The sequence below is a fragment of the Enoplosus armatus genome, chromosome 18 (genome assembly GCF_043641665.1).
Source record: "Enoplosus armatus isolate fEnoArm2 chromosome 18, fEnoArm2.hap1, whole genome shotgun sequence".
NCBI classification, from domain to species: domain Eukaryota; kingdom Metazoa; phylum Chordata; class Actinopteri; order Centrarchiformes; family Enoplosidae; genus Enoplosus; species Enoplosus armatus.
The window spans coordinates 19011632-19034382 of record NC_092197.1 but is presented as its reverse complement, the minus strand read 5'-3'; the positions used below and the strand labels follow the sequence as shown (position 1 = coordinate 19034382).

The window sequence follows — 22751 nt, the reverse complement described above, 5'->3', positions numbered from 1 at the left end:
TATATGTGACAGGTGCTAGATAAATGAACTTAGTTTGCCTTAAGATGAAAAAAAACAAACAAACATTAAAGTAGGTTATAAAATTCAATACGTTTTGGCGTTAACCACCATTCAAAGACGAGGCCTGAAAAGGAAAAGCCTGAAGAAAAACCCTCACACAACCATCAGTTTGAGTCCCATTTTATTTAAGTGCAGTTTATTGAGTCGAGGAGTATTTGCAGAACGAAGAAGAGGCAGAACGAGCACGATGAGACCACAAGGCATTTTGAAACCACCAATGACGATCATCTGATGGACAGGCTGGCGCACACTGGTTTCCTCCTTTGATTTCCAGACCCAGCTCAGCTCAGCTCAGCTCAGCTCAGCACAGTGTGTGTGTGTGTGTGTGTGTGTGTGTGTGCGCCAGCGCTGCAGTAGTATTACTGTTTTTACATTGTCGTTTTCACATCAAAGAAAAAAAAATGAATTTAAGGTGGACTAAGCTATTATTTAGCATCATTCGAGACCACATTTGGAAACTTTTTACACACACTTGCTGACATTCAATCACATGGAAACTGCAGTATTTGTTACTGGCCGAATAATCATCCAATGAGCTGCAGAGGCAGAAATGATCATATTCAGGTTTCAAGTCAGAACAAACAAGGAGGAAGCAGTGAAGTGGGGTGGGGTGGGGGGTTCACCGTAAAGATTTAACTCTTCAGAACTGAGGTTGGATACAGAAAATGAGAGCTGACGGGACAAAAACATAGAATTCCTGGCTATTTGATTTAATATTGTAGCGACACATTTTATGGCTCACGGAGCGCTGCCAGGTCCAGATATACTTACGGAATATGCGTGCGAGTGTGGGTGTGTGGGTGGGGGTGTGTGTGTGTGTGTGTTCAGGGCCGGCAGCGCTGGATGAATCGCGGGTACAGACAGACGTCTCTGATGTGATGTCTGTTCAGCAGCCAGGTGAGGAAACGCTCCAGACCCAGACCGTAACCGCCGTGAGGACACGTGCCGTACTTCCTCTGAAACACACACACACACACACACACAGCAGCCTGTTAATACGCACCATGACTAGTGCCCACGACACTACTGGACAGCAGACGTGGACAACAGACGTGGACAACCGACAGGTCAGCAGGGCTTTCAGCTCTAATGCAACTCAATGAAATGTTATTCCTTTCTGGGCCAAACTAAAGCAAAAAAAGAAGCACTCAGATTTCTGTTACCTGGTCAGTGTACCAGTAGTACGGGGTCGGGTCGATCCCCTCCCTCTCGTAGCCCTCCAGCAGCTCCTCGGCGTCCCAGATACGCATCGAGCCTCCGACGATCTCGCCGACATTTGGCATCAACACGTCGACCTGCAGTGCACACACCAGACGAGACGTTCACCCATCTTGGGTCCACACGTCAGCTCTAAGGGTCACTGTTCCAGAGATGCTGCTGTACAGTTTATAGCCTTGTTGCCATTTAGCCATTTACTGAAGTTAGATGAAGATTAGCCAAAATTAGGACAATCTAATCTGGATATTTTATATATTAACTGTTGTGGTTTTGAGTGAAATGTCTCAAACAACTATTTGATAAATGAAATTTGGTTCATACATTCATGTTTCCCTCAGGACGAACTGTAATTACTTGGGTGATGTCGTCACTCGTCCTCTAGCACATTATTCATATCGCCCACCCATGGGTGAGATTCAGTTCTTTGCATGGGAAGGCGTCAACAAGACATTTTGGGAAATTAGTACCACGACCCGGGAAAGTGCCAAAGTTTGTGCCCAAAGTTCAACTAGGTTCAAGCTGGATCTCCGAGGCTCGTACCGACTCAGTGAGGCGTTTGTCCTCGGCGCAGCGCTGCATGTAGAAGGATTTGATCTCAGCCGGGAAACGGCAGAGCAGGATGGTCTCGTTGATGGCGTCTGTCATCAACCTCTCTGGAGCCTCGGGGATGTCCTGAGGGTGAGACACACAGCACACAGTTAAATATCAAGCTGAGGCCACAAAAATTAAAAAAGCAGGGGGAGGGGATTTCACTAATAAAAAGTCAAAACCTAAAGTCAAGTTTATAAGTAAGCTTCCGTTATAATTTCTTCAAGCATGTTATTGCAGAGTGAACACTTTATTTACAATTCAGTGTTGGAATGAATGTGGTGACACAAACATCTTGAGCTCCATGAGCACAGAACGAAGCGGGATGGCGTCACATGTTTCTGACACATATTGGAGACCCAGTTGACAGGAAGGACAGCCCCGCCCTCTACAGGCGAGTCTGAAAACTGCAGGTAAGCTGAGAGCTTGGTTACGGACTGGACCCGACAGTCGACCTGCAGCTGCACAGGCGTTCAACAAAGACCACGGTTGAACTTCAGACTGAGAACAGCACAAACTATCGTGCTTCTCAGCCTGTGAAAACAGTTGTATAATGTCTTCCATGGCTCTGGGAAAATAACCCTGGTGATGTCATAGTGATGTCATCAGCGTTGGCCCCTGAGACAACACATTTATACACAAAAAGCCCGTGTTACACACTGGAGGAGTGGAGTTTGAAAGGTGAAGGCTTTTACGAGGCAGGCAGGGTCCAACGAAAAGATGCTTTCGAGTTGAATTATGGGAAATGTAGGATCCATGCAAGAGACTTAAAGTCAGGATATCCCAGCCCCTGCTACTTTGACTTTGACCATTCTTTTATTCATCTGTCCCTAGCGAGTCCCCCAACTTCATGGACGTATAACACTAAATAGCTTGAGTACCAAAGTGAATTCTGGGCTACTGAAAGTTGTGAGTCATGATGAGAGCTCTGTTGACTCATTTGGGGAAAGATGTGCGTGGTTAAGATATTCTGAAATGTGTGTGTTGCGTTCAGTGTTCACCTCTCCAAACTCGTAGAAGGAGCCGTCGTCCTTCTTGATGTCGTGCTCTCTGAGCCACTCGATGGCTTCAGTGTAGTTCATCCTCTTGAATGGCCTCTTGGGGGGTTTGAAGTTCTGGGGGGGGGGTAAACAACACCGACATTACTATCAAATTACCATGTAGTCTAAAATATCAACTCCATGCGCTTGTGAAGATCACAGCTACAAAATGGACCTTGAGGTGAGATTTTGCTCAACATTACGGCCAGTGTTCTGTTCTGTGCAAACTGTGGTGCAACGTAACTCCCACATAATGAAAAAAAGACGTGACGCACGGGGTTGATGTCGTAGAGCAGCTGTGCAGCGGGGGATTTGAGCACCCGGTCCACCACGTCACACACCAGGTCCTCCAGCCTGGTCAGCAGATCCTCAAACGACATGAAGGGACACTCTGCCTCGACGTGAGTGTATCTGAACACGGAGAATAAGCGAATAATCAATCAGAGGGAAAATCGTCAGAATGCAGGAGGCTTACAGGCTCAGTGTCAGGAGATCGACAGGGGTGAGACGAGGTGAAGCATACAGTTTGAGGACTTTTAGAGGGTAATTGTGGGGGTCTGCTTTGCGGAAGCTGGGCGTACTAATGGCCCATCAACAGGAGTATGCTACGGATTTAGCGTTGCACTCCTATAACGTTGGACGATATGCAAAAATCAATGCAGCAGAAGACAGAGACATCATCTCTTTTTATTCTCCACATTCTTCTGTCGCCTACGTTACCCACAATGCAACACGACCTCCAACAGTTACGATCAAAGATTCAGGTGTGTTATGCTAGTCGTAGCTAATGTAGCCTCGAGGTGGTAGCCTCAAGCAGAGATGAGGAGCAGGCTACAGAGGTCTGGTAAGCTCACTTCTTTTTAATTTCAAACTTGTAGTCTTCAGCCCCAACCGATGTTTATTTATCACACTGTGGAGCCACAAAAGGCTTTATACAACTTTTTTTACACATGCAGTACTCCCCAAGACCTGTAAACAGACTTGTGTATGTATTCTTACTGTATAAAATGACACGCATATGTTGTCATTGTTGTCTCAGAAACTTGACTGACCGGACGGAGCACATTGCATGCTGCAGGGTCCAATCATGGTTGGGATTGTGCCATTACAGCCAGGAGCTAAAGCTACAGGAAATAAGATGAAGAGGAGTCGTTTTCTGTAAGAATTAAAATAAAATAAAAACATCTACTGGGATGTAATGATCACTGTCCAGAGTTACAGCAAACCGTGACTGTGAAAAGTTATATGGTCAAGTATGTGGACACAGATGTAGCAGTTGTGTTTCACTGTCTGTAACTTTGTGTTTTCTGCTTTTTCCTGCTTTAATAGTTATCTGTATGTGCTTTTTTTTTTTTTTTGTTTTTTTTTTAAAAAGGGCACTGTTAATTACCCTAATTGTGTGGCTTCAGGACAAATGTTTGTGTGTGACCAAAATCTGTGCTGGAGTCAGTGACTGAGACGGTTGCTGTCGTGAATGAAACGGCTTCGCAGTTCTTACACTTGAGCGTACGTGAGTGTTGTTAATGTGTAGGAAGAGCGCACTCACTCGGACAGGTGTCTGCGGGTGCGGGACTGCTCGGCCCGGTAGGACTGGGAGATGCAGAAGGTGTTGCCCAGGGCGGGTATGCAGGTCTCCAGGTAGAGCTGGGAGGACTGCGTCAGGTACGCCTGCTCGCCAAAGTAGTTGAGGTTAAACAGCGTGGAGCCGCCCTCCACCTGAGTCTGCACCAGGGTCGGAGGAGTGATCTACGCCCAGAAAGAAAAAACAACAACAAAGAAAGCGGTTACACAGTGGTTAAATCCTGAGCTCACAGGTCTCAGATCTGCAACACAACGGCCTGCGTGTATCTGTAGTCCAACAGTCTAGGGTTGGTGAAATAACTGGATTTGTTCAACTCTGAGGCTGACTTACATAAAACATTCAGCTAGCTTCTTGTTTTTAGTCGGCTATTCACTGCATTTATATTCAGTATTTATCTCTCTACCTAGTAGCTCATTGTTAGTGGCGGGGTCTGCCATTCCTGCAGTGATTTCAAACATAATCCAGCGTTAAGGTTTGTAATTTTATCTCCTTGATATCAGCTTCACTGTTTACTCTACTGCAGCTGTATTTAGTTCATGCTCATGCAAAACCATCATAGGAAGCCATTTCCTGATGCTGCTGCTGCTTCACATTAAAAGCATTCAATTGGCAAAACACAAGGTGGATTTTATAGTGAAGGACCAATGTATATGTACTGGCCGTGATCGCTCATTAAAAAAAACAACAGCTGCTGCAATTATGGACCGACTTCTTGATTAAAACGACACGAGTTTGTTTGGCTGCACTGTAAACGGATACACCAGCTGCTTCCGTTTTATTTCTGACAAAGCAGCTGCTCAAGGAGTGTTTGCTGTAGTATGAAACCGCACCCGGTGTTGCCACGGTAACCACAAGTATCTGCAAATCAACCAACCTACTCCTAAAAGGAATTTGAATGGATTTGGATTTGATAAGTATATTTGGAAGTGGATTCATATTTGATAAAATTTTACTGAAGCCAAATCCTACTGTTCACTCATTCAAAAGATACTCGATAAGACAATCAGCTTAAGACTACAAACCAAGGCTACGTGCTGACATTTGCACATTAAATAGGTTTCCAACTCAAGCTCAGTAGCTGACCAAGAGAAAAAAAAAAAAAAGGAAAGCCTGCCGCCTCAAACGTTTCAGTAATGGGCTTCATATCTTTTTGAGATGGAGATGTTTCTCAGCTGCAGAGAACTCAGAGCAGGTAGCTGAGGGTTAGAAGCAAAAGCTGCACACCACGAGGGCCCTTTATGTATTTAAGTGAAGAAACATAGACTTCCACTTTCAGCAACCTGGCACCTTTTGTTGGTCCAATTCAAGCTGATAGCGTTTGTCATTTCAACCTGTGAAAGCAACAGTCTGACCGGCTAAAAGTGAGAAGCATTCTAACTCAACGTTTTGCGCACTGCTGTTTACTAAAAAAAAAGAAAAAAGGTTTGTTAAAAACAGATTTGAAAATCACTTGACAGCAAAAAGAGAAGCTTTCGTCGCTTCAGTCGGTGCGCTTCACCTCGTAGTATCCGTGGCTGAAGAAGTGGTCCCTGAAGCACTGTGTGACGGTGGATCGGACTCGCAGGATCTTGGAGACGTTCTCTCCTCTGATCAGCATGTGCCGGTTGTTCAGCTGGACGTCCACGTCCGACTCCTCGTTCAGCAGGTTGTCGGCCCCGCCTGCCGGAGCTAAGCCAATCAGCTCCCAGAAGTCGCAGTGCAGCTCGTGGCCTCCGGGCGCCTGGGAGAGGGAGACAAGGACTCACTGAGGACCTTCTTCGTGCTTTAATACTGCATCCGTCCTGCAGTACTACTGCATACAATCATTTTCATTATTAATTAATGTGCCTTTTTTCCCCCAATTAAACAATGAATTTTCTGCCTATTCTCTATTGTTTGACTATTTTCTGGCTTGAAGGTGAAACTACCCTTCTTCAATTTAGAAGCGACATCTTCAAATGTCTTGTTTTCTCTGACCAACAGTCCAAAACCCAAAGATATTCCATTTACAATACTGGAAAAGCAGCAAATCCTCACATTGGACAATGTGGAACCGCAGCTATGCGGAATAAGACACCCCCATCTGTTCCGTCTGTGTTTCCCCTCAAACAGCGAAAACCAGACGAATACTAGTCATAATCTGACTTCTTAAATGTCATGTAAACAAAACAGTTTTCCACAATCGGGGATTAGAGGAACCTCATTTGCCAGCTAGATATCGCCCTGAGAATGCTGGCCGTGTAGACGCATAACCAGGGTCCCAATCGTCTTTTTATAGTATGAGCATCTGCAGGACAAAGACTTCACACAGGGAAAGCATCTCTGTGGTTAGCTTCCATGACCGACTAAAGCTGAAACTGACACTAAGGAGCCTCTGGAAATCTAAGCTGAATATTTGACTGTCTATAAACACATTGCACGTGGTCCTTACAGCCACGGGGTTGCTACAGCACACGTAAGCGTGTTGTGCCGCATGTTTTAACTGGTGTGCAGCAGGTGTGTTTACCTGTTTCCCCTCAGGAACTGGAGTGACGGCCCCGTACAGAGCTACAGTACTCTCCGTGGACAGCATCAAGCCATTGTAGCACTGGCACTGAAGACAGGAAGGAGAAAACAAGTCAGTGTTTGTTGGCATCAGAGGGAAGAACAAAGTGTGACCGTTAACATGTCGCTTAATACATTGCTCTGATTAAAAGCTATATTTTGCCTTATTTTGATTTAAAGATTTGTACATTTGATGCAGGTTTTGAAGCTTATAAGATGTAAGATATTTGTCGCTCACTAATCCTCAACCAGAGACAAGTGTGGTGGTGACTTCATGAACGTTGTAAGGCAGTTTATGTATATACAAAATCAGCATCTGTGTATCTATACGTCTAATATATCTGTATCAAATGTTTTTGTCTCTCCACACATACACACTTGAAGAACAGGAAAGACGTGTCTTTGCTTGAATCGTTATATAATATGAATGAAGGCCGGTGATGTAACTCGCTGTAAGTTGTACCAGTTTATCAGACAGGACACACTGGAGGAAACCGGTTCCATCTCTCAGCACGATGAACATCAGGTTCTTCCCTGCCGAAAGAAATACACCGAGTCAAACTTTCAGTCAATCGAGTTCAAAGTAAGAGACATTTTGACTTCAAGTGTTTCCTTTTCTGCTGTGAACAACTCCATGACTCCACACCTTTATGAACGACAAGTACAACACGCAGACTTATTTTCGTTTTCATTGGTCAGGCTCCTCACCCTGTCTCCTGAGGCGATGAACCCATCCAAACACTTTGACTCTCTGACCTCTCTTGGCCTCCAATTGGTGGATTTTGACCTGCAAAAAACAGTCAACCCTCATCTTTAGGTCATCAGCACAATAAGGCACAGCTGTATTAAGGGTTGGGTATCAACAGCTGTCGAGTACTGAAGGTTGGCATTGAACATCTGGTCAGATTTGTAATCTTCATTACTTATTCTTTGCTCACACAGTTCCTGAAAGGAAGGTCAAAAACAATCCCAAGATGGTAACACTTTATTTTATTCCCCCCCCCCCCCCCCCTTTTTTTTTTAGCAATTATAAGCAGTGTATGAACACTGGAACACCCCCCAAAAAATAGCAAATTCCCATATTTACACTTCAGTTTTCATATAAAACAAGATGTAACGTATAATTAGTGAGCTTTAGGACTGGTAATATGCAGATTTTATTGCCTTCAGAACGAGGCTAGCAGTTTCCGGTCTTCGTGCTAAGCTAAGCTAACTGTCTGCTAGCTGTGGCCTTATATTGAAATGACATGAGAGTGCAATCAATCAGACACCTAACTCTCCGCCAGAAAGCTAATAAATGCATTTCCCAAAATGTCAAACTATGCCTTTAATAAATTATTTATAACACACAATAAAGTAGTTGTAAGCACATATAAGGACATTGACGCATCCATAACAGGTGAATAAACAGTTAAAAGGTAATATAATATAGTATAGTTGTACTCATATTCAATGATAATGTATGCTTGAGTCATAAACACATTGATCAACTGTTTTGTGTTACCAAGCATGAACTGTTACAAATGCTTTATATATGAAGTTGTGATTAACGACAAATACGTTGAAAAAACACTTAACATGTCTTTATATCTGTGTTATAGTGCAATATAAACTATTTATTAGGTGCTTATATACTGGTTATAAATTCTAACTATTAGGTTAAAATAAAGTGCTACCACAAAAATCATTAAATGAAAAGTCTTTAGCGGTTACTTGCACCAACGTCCAACCCAGAGACAACATGGAATGTGACAGACTGACCGTCTCAGGCTCAGGCAGGCTGGGGTCCTTCTCAATGATGATCTTCTTGGCTTCTTCCAGGTTCTTCTCTCTCCTCTCATTGTCCTCTGCCTGCACAACAAACATGGAGCCAACATTTAAAAAAAAAAAGAAAAAAAGACACTACATCTGCTTCTTGGTCGCACAGAGATTTGAATGTAGAGCTCAACTAGAATGACACACACTGTAACACCGCACAGAGAGTTTTTATGACTCACTGATGACACAAACCAAACTATCTGTTTTATGTTCAGCGGGAGCTGATGTGAAGCGAACGGCAGGAGAACACACACACCTCCTTCTTTTCTTTGGAATCACACTTTATCTGCTCACGATTAAAGGCCTTCTTTGCGTTCTTCATCTGCGTCTTAGAGATCACTGCCCAACGCTGAGGAAGAGGAAGACAGGAAACACATATACATAGAGTGAATTTATGTTGAACAAAAGCAACATTTTCTTCTTCTTTCTTCATCCAGACATTTATTATTACAGGGTTTTTTTTGTCTTTACTCCAGGTGATCTATTGTGCATCTACTGCATCAAGCGGCGTCATGACCTGAATCTGCAGGTTTTTGCTGCAGTCAAACACTGCAGCAGCTGCACACAGTGAAATACGAAAGAGGGTAATACTAGTAAGTGAAAACAGACACAGCAGCTCTGGTTGGATTTAAACCTACAAACTCAAAACAATAAAGAGGGGATCTTTTCTCAAACAAGGTGGAATCATTTCCTGTGTATGTATTACATAATGGTAGATGACAAAGGTTAAAGTCAAAATTAAGAAATGAGAAAAATATATATTTTTAACCAACCTCTCCCTCCTTCTGTGATTCTACGTAGATGGTCGGGAAGGGTTCCTTCCCAGCAAACATCAGAGCCTGTGAGGGTTCGTTCATAAACACAATTAGATGCTGGCAGACATGTTGATCAACCAGTGGAACAATATCAACAATATGCCAAATACTATTTCCGCTAGTAACAATAAATCGTGGCGCAGGAAGCATTTTAAACAACACATGTCTGAATACAATTAAAGAAAGCAACACAGGCACTTTAAGCTACGTCAGCGCTTACCTTGAGGGGAGTTTTGAAGGGTTTCTGCTCCGTGCCGTCCCCACCCTGATCGCTGCCACATTTGTCCGACACGTACATCTCGCCTGTGAAACATCGGCAGAGTGAGAAGCAGCACTCCCTCCCAGTCGGAATTTACTCCTCTTTATGAGTAACATTTGCTAAAAATGCTGTTTTAGGAAATTCTTTAGCCTTTATGTGATTTGTTTCTAAAGATGGAGATCTTCAGTAAGAACCGTTGACCACACAGATGTTAGGTTAGTCAGAAAGACATGGCAAACTGACTTTTCATGGCATGTGTAGACAATAACAAAAATATAGAATATCACCACCCTTAACCTTCAGTTATAGTGTATATTATTAACAATGTAATTTAAACACATTTAAAGGGTTGAAAGTTGTAGCTGGTGACTATTGGTTTTGCTGAAATGAGAAATTGGAAATTTTAAAAATCAATTCCATGACTCCTTGGCCATCACACAATGAAACTCGTGGCTGATGTCGGGCTGGTGCGCTCCCTGAATGCTTCAGCATCAAGTCGAGAAAAGTGATTCCAAAAGGACCCTCCTGGTGCTCGAAGTGAGACGAGTGAAAGAGAACTGATTCTCCCTGCGACAGCAAAGTCCACTTCCAGTAAACCTGCAACCGCCTTGCAGAAGGGTTTTGGACTTTTGCCCCCTCAAGTAATATTGAAATTGGACAAATATTTCAGTGCCTAGTCATCTGCAGCTTTAGCAGACTGGACAGAGAGATACAGCATTATCATTCTGAAACAGGAGAGGCCGTTCCCCAAACTGCTGCAACAAAGTTGGAAGGGAACGCAATGAGACCAAATCACGAAGCAACAGAAAGCGAAACTAAAGGAGGGGTTGACGTGGGTCTCCACAAAAAAATGTAACAACACTACAGGGCCATGTGGCTACGGCGACACCGTATGGAGACCGCAAGAACTGTGATTGGTCAGCTTGGGCTGCCTGTGTTTTCTCCTGCAAGTTTCAGTCTGACGGTGGCGGAGGTTGTTGAGAGTGAAAGCAACACCAGGCAAGTCGGAGAAAGGCCCGGGGACCCGAAAGTGAAAGCAAATCATTTTATCTTTCAGTTATTTTCTAAAGGCTGACAAATGACTGAAATTTAAACCCCAATATGTATTGCAGAGCGCTACCCTGCTGACTGTCATACATCGTGTATTGAATAACAGTAGAATTACAAAGCGAGGTCGGTTTCCTGTACCGTCTTAGCTGACGGACGCAGCCCCTTAGTGCTGCACTGCAAACTAACAGCTGTCACGGACAAATATGAGCCTCGGGTTTCCCTCTGCCTGGCTCACAGTTATTTATCTGCGACTGTCATACATTCGACAGGAGTTCGGTGGCTGGGTAAACCTGCTCCGTATAAAAGGATATCGAGGCAGAAACCTAACGGCAACAACACCAGAAATCAGCGTTAGCTAGCATGCTAGCTGCTAACATCACTGGAACTGATGCAATACGCAAGACACACGTCTTTGGGAGCTAGCTAGCTAGCGAGCTAACTAGCGGGCTAGTTTTGGCTAAGCAAATTTCCCTCCTTACCCACTGAGACTTGTTCCACACCTTTTGTTATCTCCGTCGCCATGTCAGTCCGCGTGCTACGACAGTCGTCTGAGGAGAGGGAACTAAATAATTTTTCTAAATGTAAATTGAACCCCTAGAATCGACTGCCGGTGCCGTCTACTCAGCTGCTCAGACATGCAACTTTGCGTCAGCCCAGCCGCAACGTGCTGCCATCGACCAATCAGCCGCTTCTTCTTCTTCCTCTTCTTTTCCTTGTTTTACGGTCGGCATCCAGCTGCTTGGTGCATTACCGCCTCCGTTTGCTCCGGAGCGTGGATCGGACAATAGATTTACAAACTAAATCCCTTCAAAAATAAATAAACAACACACACATCCTAACCTACATTTTATCACCCATGCTTTATATCCTAATCCTACTATAAAATCCCTATGCGTGTCACCCTAGCACCCTATCCCTGTTCATCCATCATATCCTGTAAAAAAAAAAGAAAAAAAACCCTGTATCCCTTAAAATAGCTCACAGTACCATGACCTGTGCATTCCTCATCATCTCTCTCTGTGTCACCTACCGCCTACAGCTCAGGACTACATGCTCCGCTGACCCCTCACACAAGCCATATCATTGTGTCCCTGCAAATTAGCCCAGTAATTTGCCATCAGTTGCATCCTTCTCAATTCCAAAGGCATTTCTACCTGTGGGGCAGGTGCTGCAGATGTTCTAAAAGCCCCACCGCACGCTTTCAATGCGTGTGCCTGAACCACATCCAGTTTTCCTTACGGGAGACCATACATTCTTAGCTTCATCCCTAACCTAATCTCAATCCTAACCCCACTCCCCCACCTCATCAATTGGTCCTTGTACATGTTCCGTCTTCTTTTCCCACAAGCCCCCCCCCCCCCCCGATTCTGATTCTTTCCTTTCGGCACAGTTCACCAGCGTTGATTGGCTAGGGTGGAAGCGTTGCTTCCATTACAACAAATCCGATTGGTAGCGTTGCTTGTCAGTTAAGTATACAAAAAAAATTGATATTTAGGTTTTAATATTTATTTAATGTTCAGTTTATTCAAATGCCATACCCCTATAGTGATAAAGGGAAGCCTTTTAGTGCCACAACAACAATACAAACATGCAGTGAACACTATACAGAGCCCACAACAGGTTCAATAATCACACTGAATCTGTTACAGCAGGAAAATGACAAGTCTGTGATGATTCCCTACTAATACCCAATAATCGAACAAAGGCAAAGAAGTCCGTTTTAACATGTTACTGTGATTTCTAAAGCCAATACTTCTGCCCTTTCCTTCACATATCAGCCCCCCCACATCCCTAACTAATTTACTAATTTCATTTATGCCTCAAAAAAGGTTTTGTAATTGTTGACTTAGCATTTTATTTAAAAACAAAACAAAACAGGCAGAGTGCTACATGCAGGACCTCTCAATAAGTTGTCATGTGTGGTGTCTTGTCTCTGTAGGTTTCAATCAAGCATTGCAGATCTTAGCAGAGGCTTCTCTGATATGTACACCAAGTCCAGCACAGAGGGGCAGACTGAATGTGGTCCGGACTCTATGGAGGAGAGTCATAGTTTCAGAGACGCTGTAGAATGACAGAACGCCTGCACTGTGATCCAGGTACACGCCGATTTTGTAGGAGTGGGGACCTGAGATGGAGGTTCTGATGTTGTTATGTCTGAATTCATAACCACCATCGAAACATTGTAATGCCCAAGACTTGTCATTGTTTCCAAATGCACTTCCTGATCCTGCTCTGCTAATAGTTTTGTATGCGACTGCTACAAAAACGTCGGGCCCTTCCCACTCCACCTCCCAGTAACAACGTCCAGTCAGACTTTCTCTACACAAAACCTGAGTCCAGTCAGTGAATCTGTCCGGGTGATCACAACAGGAGTTGTCATCATACCAATATCTTCCCATTGTGCTTTCAACAAAGATACATTTGTGTGCCGAGTTTGGATCCAGTGCCATTTGACATGAATGTTTGAGGAATTCAGCTCTGGTCTTGGGCTCTGCCTGTGGCAGTAAATCATCCACTCCGGTCTCCGTCAGTGAGCTCTTGGGCCATTCCTCACTGAGAATGTCCTGCAGCTTATCTCTGACCTCTGACACAGCTGCCGTCATGTCCTCGGTGTACCGCACGGATCGGACATTGATGCCAAGTGAGTCTGTAGCCTCACTAAAACGTGACAGCGAGGTGTAGTTGTGTAGAAACTGGGTGTGGTCCTCTGTGTGCGAGAGCTGCTCCAGCTCAGCGTCTTTCCTCCTCAGCTCAGCAATCTCCCGCTCCATCTTCTCCTGAAGCTCGTTGACGCTGGTCACTTCAATTTTCTGGAGGGATCTGATCTGCTGCTTCACATCGGTGAAGAGCTTCTCGCTGTCCCTCACTGCGTTATCAGCGGAGCGGTTGATCGCCTCCACCTCCTGCCGGAGCACCCCCACGTCTTTCTCTCTGTCCTGGATTCTCTGCTGGATCTTTTGCCGACTCACCCCGAGCTCCTTCCGCCTCTCGGTCCATTCTGCTGCAGCTGAAACCGTGTCGTGGCCTTTGTGTTCATCCATGGAGCACAGATAACAGATGCAGTGCTTATCGGTGCGGCAGAAAATCTTCATCACCTCATTGTGACGAGTGCAGATGTTCTCCTGAAGCTTCTTGGAGGGGTCGACCAGCTTGTGTTTTTTAAAGGCGGGGGATTCGTAGTGAGGCTGGAGGTGCTGCTCACAGTAAGAGACCAGACACTGCAGGCAGGACTTGGACGCTTTCCGCTTTCTGTCGGTGCAGCAATCACAGGCCACATCCCCAGGTCCGGCATAGCAGCGATCGGCTGGAGCCTGGAGTCCGGTCTTCTTCATCTCCTCCACTAAATCTGCTAACATGGTGTTTGTCACCACGGCAGGCCTCGGTGTGAAGATCTGCCTGCACTGAGGACAGTTGTAGTTTTTCTTCTGATCCTCCCAGTGGATTCTAATACAGCTCATGCAGTAGCTGTGCCCACAGGGAATAGTCACTGGATCCTTCAGTAGATCCAGACAGATTGAACAGCAGAGTTTTTCCTGGTCCACCTGAATCCCTTGCTGTGCCATTTCACCTCCTAGTAATGGTCAAAGTGGTGGATAACCACTGCCCTCCAAAAATCGTCTCTTTACAGAATGTTGGGTACACTGGCAGATCTGTGGAGGGGGGGCAGGAAGCAAGAAACACGTGAATATCTATATATATATATATATATATATATTACCTGACACATTTTAAACTGCCGAGGTCTACGCAAGAGTATTAGGGCCAGGTATAAGATAATCGTTTGTATTTAGCATTTTGACAATAAAGTCGAAATGTGAAAAAAATGAAGTCAAACTTTCAGCATTAGTACCGGGCATTAAAAAAAAAAGCACTTATTCTTCCGACTTTAATCTTGAAATGTCAGGTTTATGGTGGACATTGACTTCATTCTCGAAATGAAAGATAAAAAAAAAATAATGTTATACCTGCCCATAATACTCTTCAGTAGAGGGAGCTTAAAAAAACAAACAAAGAAAAAAAAAAAAAAAACTGCGTCACAGGCCAGAAAATAAAACCGTCCCTGAACTCATCACATGTAAGCAGTTTTGTTAACTGAAATCTTTCATCCCTGTAAGTTTTTGGATTTCACATCTGCTCTAAACATACAGTATGCACTTTGTTGCGGGTGGTGGTGGTGGTGGTGGTGGGGGGGGTCCTCAGTTGTACGGTTATATTAGTTTAAAGTTCCCTCCAGCAACTCATTACCTCATGTTCAGTTACTTCCACTTGCAGCCACCTAAAAAGTCAGATATGACGCGCGGTTTGGGACACGTTAACTGGCACATTTGATAACGCCCCGTTTTCTAGATGAAGCGCGCACGTTGACTTGACATTGTCTGTCACATTGCTAGCTGGTTCGAGTCACATTAATTCAGCTCCCTTTGAGTTAGTTACCTAGTTACCTACCTACCTGCCTGCCTGCCTCCCCTTCCTGGTCGGAGGAAACATCACGGGTTGAAGGTAGAGTCTGCTTTTATAGCGAGCCGCCAAGCCAAGGATCATACCAACTGCCCTGACAGTATGGGGGGGGATCAGGGTTCTTTTGCGTTCAAGTGTAGTTATATCCATGTTGTCCGCCCCCTGTGTGTGTTTATTGGTTTGTATAGTCTATGTCGCCCTCAGGTGTCATTCAGGTCTAGCCTTATTTTTCCAGTACACTTGTGTTTTGTTGACCTCTTTAGGGCCCTATAATTCTGTTTATTCAGTTGCATTAAGTTATTTGTTGTGTCTGTTCTTTTTTTTTTTATTCATTCAAAAAAACTTTATCGACTTTGTTCACATATATCCAATCAGTAAATCCTGGTAAAAGACCCTGTAATCAGTCTTTCAATCCACATATTCATTTCATCACACGATCAGTCTGTTAAACCATCATCAGCACTGTTGAGGAAATGGATCCAGGCTCTCCCTGTTACTGCTGATGATCAAAGTCACGATATACTAGAATTCTCTGAAACACGCTTGCGAAAGGACAGGAGGAAAATAAACATGTGATCAACTATTCAGCTGTGACAGAGAGAGAGAGACGACTGCTGCTCCGTTAAGGGCTGAAACAGAAACAGCAGGAAATATTACAGCTACAATAAGAACATGGAACAAATAGAAGGATTATATAATTAAGCTTTTTCCTTTTTCAAAGACCTCTACTAATTGGCAAAAAAGTCTGTATTAATACTGTCCATCCATCTATTGCTAAATATGTGAACACTTCCCATGTTCTCATTATGTCACTGCAGAGGTTAAAAGAAATATCTAAAAATGATAAATGTGTTTTTCTTTTGTCATCATCTTTCTTAGATTATTCTTGTTATCTTTTTGTATTTTGATCACTTTTTCTTCATTTCTTAAGTACTTTCCCCCTTTATTTGCTAGTATTTTTTCTTGATTTATTTAGTTTCTGTGCAGTTCTTTCTAACTGTAAACAAAAATGCCAGAGACAAAAATGCCAGAGACAAACATATAGTCATGTAGCAACCATGGCTAAAAAAAAGACGAAAGATGACGCGGCAAAGAGGGACGAGCGACAAAAATGGAAACAAAATCAATTTATTGCCCGTTTAATAATTCCCGTCTACTCGAGCTCACACAACTCAGCTGGGGATCCCAAATCAAGCCAAAGTCCAGCGTAGAGTGCCTGAGTGAAGGCGGTCATAGTTTCAGACACGCCATAAGGACGGAAGACTCACTGCTGCCTTCCTGTTCCCTTCAGATAATATCAGCAATGTGTTTGAGTTGAGTGGATCCAGTGTGATTTGACGTGAATGTTGTACGAATTCAGCTCCACCCATCCAACTGTCTGCATTGCAAATACTAGAACTGTCCCCAGTGTCACATTCACAGCTGCTCCTACCACCACCACTCCTCCTCCTCCTCCTCCTCATCTTCTTCTTCTTCCACCTACAGTAGTTCCCACAGAAAGCAGACACGACCCACATGCCTTTGAAAAAGGATTGTGTTTTATTTACAGTGATTTTCATCAGAATTACAATACAAATGATTTATAGACTGAGTCTCCGCAGACGGAGAATTCATTCAGAGCCTGAGGAGGTCAGCTGGAGGCTGTGTGTGTGTGTGTGTGTGTGTGTGTGTGTGTGTGTGTGTGTGTGTGGGGGGGGGGGGTGTGTGTGTGGCAGCTTTGGCAGAGGGGAAAGTCCTTGGATGTATCTGCAGCCTCCTCGTCCTCGTCCTCCTCCTCCTCTTCTTCTTCTTCTTCCTCCTCTTCTCATCCTCGCCTTGGTTCTCCTGCTCAGTGACTCTCTCCTTTCTTTCCCACGACCTGCTCGGCGACAGAGTGAGATGATCAGTTCAACGCGCTCACAAACATACCTGAACACACATGAAAGCAGGTCGCTGTGGCCGCTCCGTACCCTCTTGAAGTCGTTCATGTTGGTGGCCTGTACTGGAGTGCCTATGAATGTCAGGTAGTTGATTTTTGTCGTCTCCTCGTCTCCTTGGTTCGACTTGACAAACAACTGGAGAGAAGAAAAAAAAAAAAAAAAAAAAAAGAAGACAAATACCATCAAAGAAACATACTAAACTAGTTAAACTTGTGGGTTTTTAACCACTAAATGGCAGAGTCCCTTGAACTTCTACTCCTAGGAGATGGTGTCAATGTGAAATTAGTATTTACTTGTTTACTTCAATGAAAAATACTCTGCAACAAGTAAAAGTCTTCAAACTTTTATCTCCATAAAAGTTCATCTCCATCCATCTATTTTCTGTAACTGCTCACCCTTTGCAGGGTCTCAGTGTCTGTGTTAGTGCTGTGTCCATCCTGTATGTGCGTATGGAACACGCCCCTTTCTTTATCTTTTGATAAATTCCTTCCTCGTCGATACACATCTCTCCTCCTGGCAGCTCCTAACTGGTCAGGACGCCTCTGGAGCTCTGCTAAATGTCATTCCCTGACAAAACACTTTCACTCCTAGTCCTAAAAGTAGGGCCAATTGTGTGTTTTTGATCTTATTATTCATTGCTGGCTGTGACGCCCAGGAGACGGAAAAATATTAAAAATAAGACTTTTGGATTACATGAGTGATAGTGTACAAACAGTTTAATATTATTTTTATATATTCGGATTCAAGCATATTCCTAACCTTGAAAACAAAACCTTGAATTTCCCTCAAGAACTTGATAGATCTGCAAAAACTAGAAACAGTGCAAGAAAGTACAAGTTGTGCATGAGGCTAAAATAGCCAGTAACCAGTGTGTGAGCGTACGATTAGCCTGCATTAGCCAATGCATTTCAAAACATTTCAAATTTCAACCTAACAGTCTGTCTGAAGCCTAACCGTGGCTGAGCAGTAATGTTGGTCATCTATCCTTACCGTGGCACTCTGTACGTTCTGAAACTTGACGTAGCGCAGAGGAATCAAACCGTCGTCCTTGTAGTCTTCCTCCGACAGCTCCAGAGCCTGAGTGGCTTCACTCCGCTCGGCGTCGTCGAAACCCATCGACTGAGGGAGATTGATGAACACCTTCACCACCTTAGGGGCTTGGGCTGACACAGGGAAGGGAGGGAAAAGGGAAGCAGAGGGGGGAAGGCCAGGGGCGGGAGGGAAAGGTTGAAGGAGTGACGGAAGGACGTTTAGTTATCAGGCAACTTCAACTGACTTCCATTGCAACACCTCCAGATGAGAGACTCAGGTTAACGACTGAAGTGTAGAACAGCATATATAAAAAAAAAAAAAAAAAAACCTCACCAAAGTCTGAGGACAGGAGCTTCATGGAGAAGAGCTTCACGGGCTGGTTGAAGGCGATAGTTATCAGCAACTAGACACGATTGAAAGGACAGCAGCATGTTAGACAAACTACCATCACAGTCGACTCATCAGACCAGCACAATCAGCTGCCACTGAGGTGATAGAGGAAGCGTTCAGCCTCAGACGCAGGGCGGGATATCAAACCTGGCAAGTGCTAAAGGTAGGCACCTCAAAGCAAGGTATCAAAAAGATTTTTGCTTTGGTGTTAGACACGCATACAGTATCTGCAAGGCATCTGGCTTCTTGTAGGCTGATTTTGTTTATTCTGGAGTTATGGATCGGATTGTTTCGTATTGAAAAAATGGTGGGGACTAGGGCTGCTATAAAAATCATAGCCACGATTATTTTGGTCAATGTTGAGATTGCGGTTATTTAACATGATTAGTCACTGACTTTGGAAACATCATGCATTCTTGTTAACGGTGGGTTTCTTGAACTTTAAGTGTTGCAGTGGAAGACGCCGAGGGGGCTTTACTTTTCTCTGTTTTTGGTTAAAGACCACTTTGTGATTGAATTTCAGATGATTAAACAATGGACTAAACATGCTGCAGCCTGTCTGAGGGCTTTTTTTAACGGAGGGGCAGAAGCGCACCGCTGTTAAGGAAAGGGGGTGCGCTGGATTTTTTTTAAACACAAGACAAAACGAGAGCGTCGCTGCGAAATTGGAATGCGGCGTTTTATATCGATTATCTTGTTTCCAGAATCGTTGGAAGCCAAAATCGGAATTGGAAATAAAAGTGGATCAATTGCCAAGCCCTAGTGGGGACGGGTCATTAGGGTTAACAGCTCCTACCTGCTCATCGCAGTCAGACTCCAGGTAGGAGGAGTCTTTGATTAAGCAGTTGTCGAAGCCACAGTCGTCGCTCTCGTTGAGGCACTCGCAGCCGGCTTTGCTGACAAAAGGCATGAGGTCCATCTGGAAACAAAGCAAACAAGGGTTACTTGTTTTATTTAACAGTGACATACATACATATTACTTTCTTTGGTTTCTAAATACATGACACGTACTGTGCGTTTTCTTTTTTTTTCCTGCACACACACAACCGACATCCTTCAACAGTAAAGGCGCTGGGAACACAGTCCACTCACGTATCCCTTTGGAATGTCGGAGTCCTCGTTGTTTCCTGGGTCGTTCTCTGTATGCTGTTTGACCTTCTCCTCCAGACCTGCAGCGTCCGCCCCCTGATACTGATCCACCCGAACCCGGTTCCTGAAGAACAAGAATGTCGGGGTGGCTGAGATGTTGTTGGCTGCTGCTGTTGCCTGAGAAAAAGAAAAAAAAAAAAAGAAGAGAGAAATGGTTTTGTAAGAATTTAGCCTTGCATCATCGAGACCTCGTCTAAAACTAACTGCTGATTTACTGCAGAGAGCTGCTGGATCTTCTCGCGTGCGGCCTCTTGTGTCTCCTTCTTCATAAGCGTCACCCTGGTGACTTGTGTCTATTTTACATCTCTGTCCCAGCATGACGATCGCTTTCTGCTGCTTTGACTCAGTCTGCACCACCCGGAAAGACAACCAAGCGTTTACAGTTTAATGCCGAATATTGGCTGGTAAAATCTTGCTACAGTGAAGACTTCCTGTGCAACTTCAAATTGAAGGGTGAGTCTGGTGAGGTTAAAAAATTAACAATGAATTACTCCTACTATCAAGTTCTGTCTGTGTCAACTTATTGTTAACAATATAAAAAATATATATATTGAATAACGCTGGCCATAGCTCCCTATAGAAGCTCTTCTTCCTCCAGACTATATTGACTTCTTGGAGGAGTTTGATCCACTCGTTACCTCAGCCAAAATGTAATGAGATGATTGGTACCACAATCATATATTTGTCACTGATACACAACAAAAGTTTCTACAAACAAAGCACCCTTTCAGTGTCACACTTCCTGTTTTGATGTTTCTAGTACAGCTTGTTTTGATTACATTAAGTGAGGGTTTGTTGGGTAAATATTTTTGCCGTAGGTTCATAAAGGAATTCAGTAATAAAAAAAACTCTTCAACAGCAGAAGAAACAAAACAGTCATTGGTCGAAGTGGGTTTTCCCAACTTGACTCTAGTCTCTAGGTTGGCAAAAGGAATATAGACGCAAATGACTTCCTCCGTCCCTTCCGATTAATAGAATCAGGTGCAGGCGGTAGCTGGAAGACGCCGTCGAGCAATAGTTCTCAACCACAACAAAGAAACTCGTAGAATATAAAAGAAACAAATGTAAAGACAGGAAATAAGAACCTTTTTATTTGAGTTTTGCTCCTTTTTGATTTAATTTAGTTTGTAAAGGCCTGTTTTTATTTATGAATGTACTTGTGTTTTTGTTTGTATGGTAAAAGAAGTCACGACACTGACACTGCTCCAATAATCATAATATAATAAACGTTGATATCAACGCTACACCTGGATTTTCAGAGGAAAGTGACTCAGCGGCCATTGTTCCTCTCGAGTCTTCTCTGCAGCTGTGTCGGGACCCTGCTGGATGAAAACCCGTGTGGTGGATCAGACTTACCTGACAGACATGAACATCTACTTCAAGGAAGACGACCTGTGGGTACTTGTTACTCAACATGTTGAAAGCTGGAGCTATTCTGACACAGGGCCGACACCTGAGGAGGCAGAGGAGAGTGCATTAGGGATTTGCTCTGGTCCCTCAAGTAGTGCTAGTCATCTAACAATAAAGAAATGAATAATAATTTAATAAACAACACATTGCTTTGTTATTTAGCGAGTAAAAAGAAAAACTTAAACTGGTCCCAGCTTCTCAGATGTGAGGATTATCTGTCCAGCACAAAACTAAGAATGTGACCATGTACATACTGTCTATCCAGCTTTTAGTACCTGACAGTACCCAACACTCTGTACTATGGACACACTTTATCTATTACAAAAAAAGTACTAGTCATAGCCCGACCCATATTGAATTATTAAGGCATAGTTTTAAAACATCTGATAACATTTTTTACGTCAACACAGAACATAAACAAACACTTTCGATGAGTAAGTGCTGAACTGGTCTTTACAAGTGTAAAAACATAATAAGGCCTAAGCTAACGTTACAAGGACTGGCTACAGTGGAGAGTACAATATAACAGTTTTTTTCAAAATTACATTTAATGTTATATTGGTAGTAATGTTGCTGCTATTAGCTGAGAATAATCACAGACAAGTGGTGATAGCCCACTCTCCATTTAATTAACCAACACATCATTAAATCTTACGACACCTCAGCAGCGAAGTTACAGTAATACTGCTATGTCATTGTAAGCGACACAGCTAGTTAGCTAACGATAGCATGCTAACCTAGCCTTCCAAGCAATGAAACACACTCTTGTCAGATAACGTGGCTATCAAGCCCGTGTCAGCTCTCCAAAACAGATGAATGGCGAGCTTTGAATGTTTCCCAAGTCTTACGTTGAAAGCAGACTAACGTGCTAAGCCCGGCTAGCCGCGCGGCCTCGGAGCCGGTTTGGTAAGCTTACCCAGCCATTGTGAACTTCACCACGGCAAGCCTGGAGCCGGCGGCCGCTAGCTCCGGCTGAAAGTCAGGATCGCTCCCGATCACTTTAACACCGACCATGGTACAGTTTGCGGCTGTGGTGAGAGCTGGTTACCCTGGTGATGTTCAGGACGGGACACTGGGCAACCTAATAAATGTAAAGTGTTGTGTTTTTAGCTTTCTGTCACTATATTAGCTACCTAGCACCCCTGTTTCTGAGCCACACTACAGGTACTGTGATCCGAATCAGGATGTGGAGTCCTGATTGGCCAATAGACAACAGGAAAGGCGGGGTTTCTCTTCTTCTTCTGTGATTTTTGCAGCGTAGATGCTTCTAGTCGTTGTACTGCCCTCCATAGGACAAAGAAAAAGACACTATAACCATTTCTAAAAAAAGGAAAGAAAAGAAAAATGGAAATCCCTGGAATTTATAACCTCATTAACAATGAACTTCTCTCAATGTAATTTTACAGTTTAGAAAAAAACATTTTGGACTGTCTCAGGACT

At 43.8% G+C, this 22751-nt stretch overlaps 3 protein-coding genes across 4 annotated transcripts; all 3 read right to left on the bottom strand.

The window, feature by feature from the left end:
• Positions 1-164: 164 nt before the first annotated feature.
• nars1 (asparaginyl-tRNA synthetase 1) lies at positions 165-11595 on the bottom strand. Of its 2 annotated transcripts, none has more exons than XM_070924380.1 (15): positions 11433-11595; positions 9865-9947; positions 9603-9668; positions 9086-9178; positions 8773-8862; positions 7720-7798; positions 7475-7545; positions 6974-7060; positions 5987-6208; positions 4453-4652; positions 3182-3317; positions 2868-2981; positions 1819-1950; positions 1224-1355; positions 165-1016 (listed from the first exon to the last, which is right to left on the bottom strand). In XM_070924380.1, exons 1-15 carry the CDS (start codon positions 11473-11475, stop codon positions 885-887), a joined length of 1680 nt encoding a protein of 559 aa, XP_070780481.1. In that variant the 5' UTR covers positions 11476-11595; the 3' UTR covers positions 165-884. The 2 variants fall into 2 exon arrangements, with proteins under 2 accessions (XP_070780481.1, XP_070780482.1); XM_070924381.1 differs by having other exon boundaries at positions 11454-11595.
• An 859-nt stretch (positions 11596-12454) lies between these two features.
• LOC139301061 (E3 ubiquitin/ISG15 ligase TRIM25-like) lies at positions 12455-15433 on the bottom strand. Its single transcript, XM_070924335.1, has 2 exons — positions 15404-15433; positions 12455-14603 (listed from the first exon to the last, which is right to left on the bottom strand). Exon 2 carries the CDS (start codon positions 14514-14516, stop codon positions 12900-12902), a length of 1617 nt encoding a protein of 538 aa, XP_070780436.1. The 5' UTR covers positions 14517-14603; positions 15404-15433; the 3' UTR covers positions 12455-12899.
• Positions 15434-16931: 1498 nt separating this feature from the next.
• txnl1 (thioredoxin-like 1) lies at positions 16932-22463 on the bottom strand. Its single transcript, XM_070924685.1, has 8 exons — positions 22228-22463; positions 21258-21354; positions 19845-20018; positions 19549-19671; positions 18696-18765; positions 18321-18493; positions 17361-17465; positions 16932-17269 (listed from the first exon to the last, which is right to left on the bottom strand). The coding sequence occupies exons 1-8, from the start codon at positions 22323-22325 to the stop codon at positions 17240-17242; spliced, it is 870 nt and encodes a 289-aa protein (XP_070780786.1). The 5' UTR covers positions 22326-22463; the 3' UTR covers positions 16932-17239.
• Positions 22464-22751: the final 288 nt, after the last annotated feature.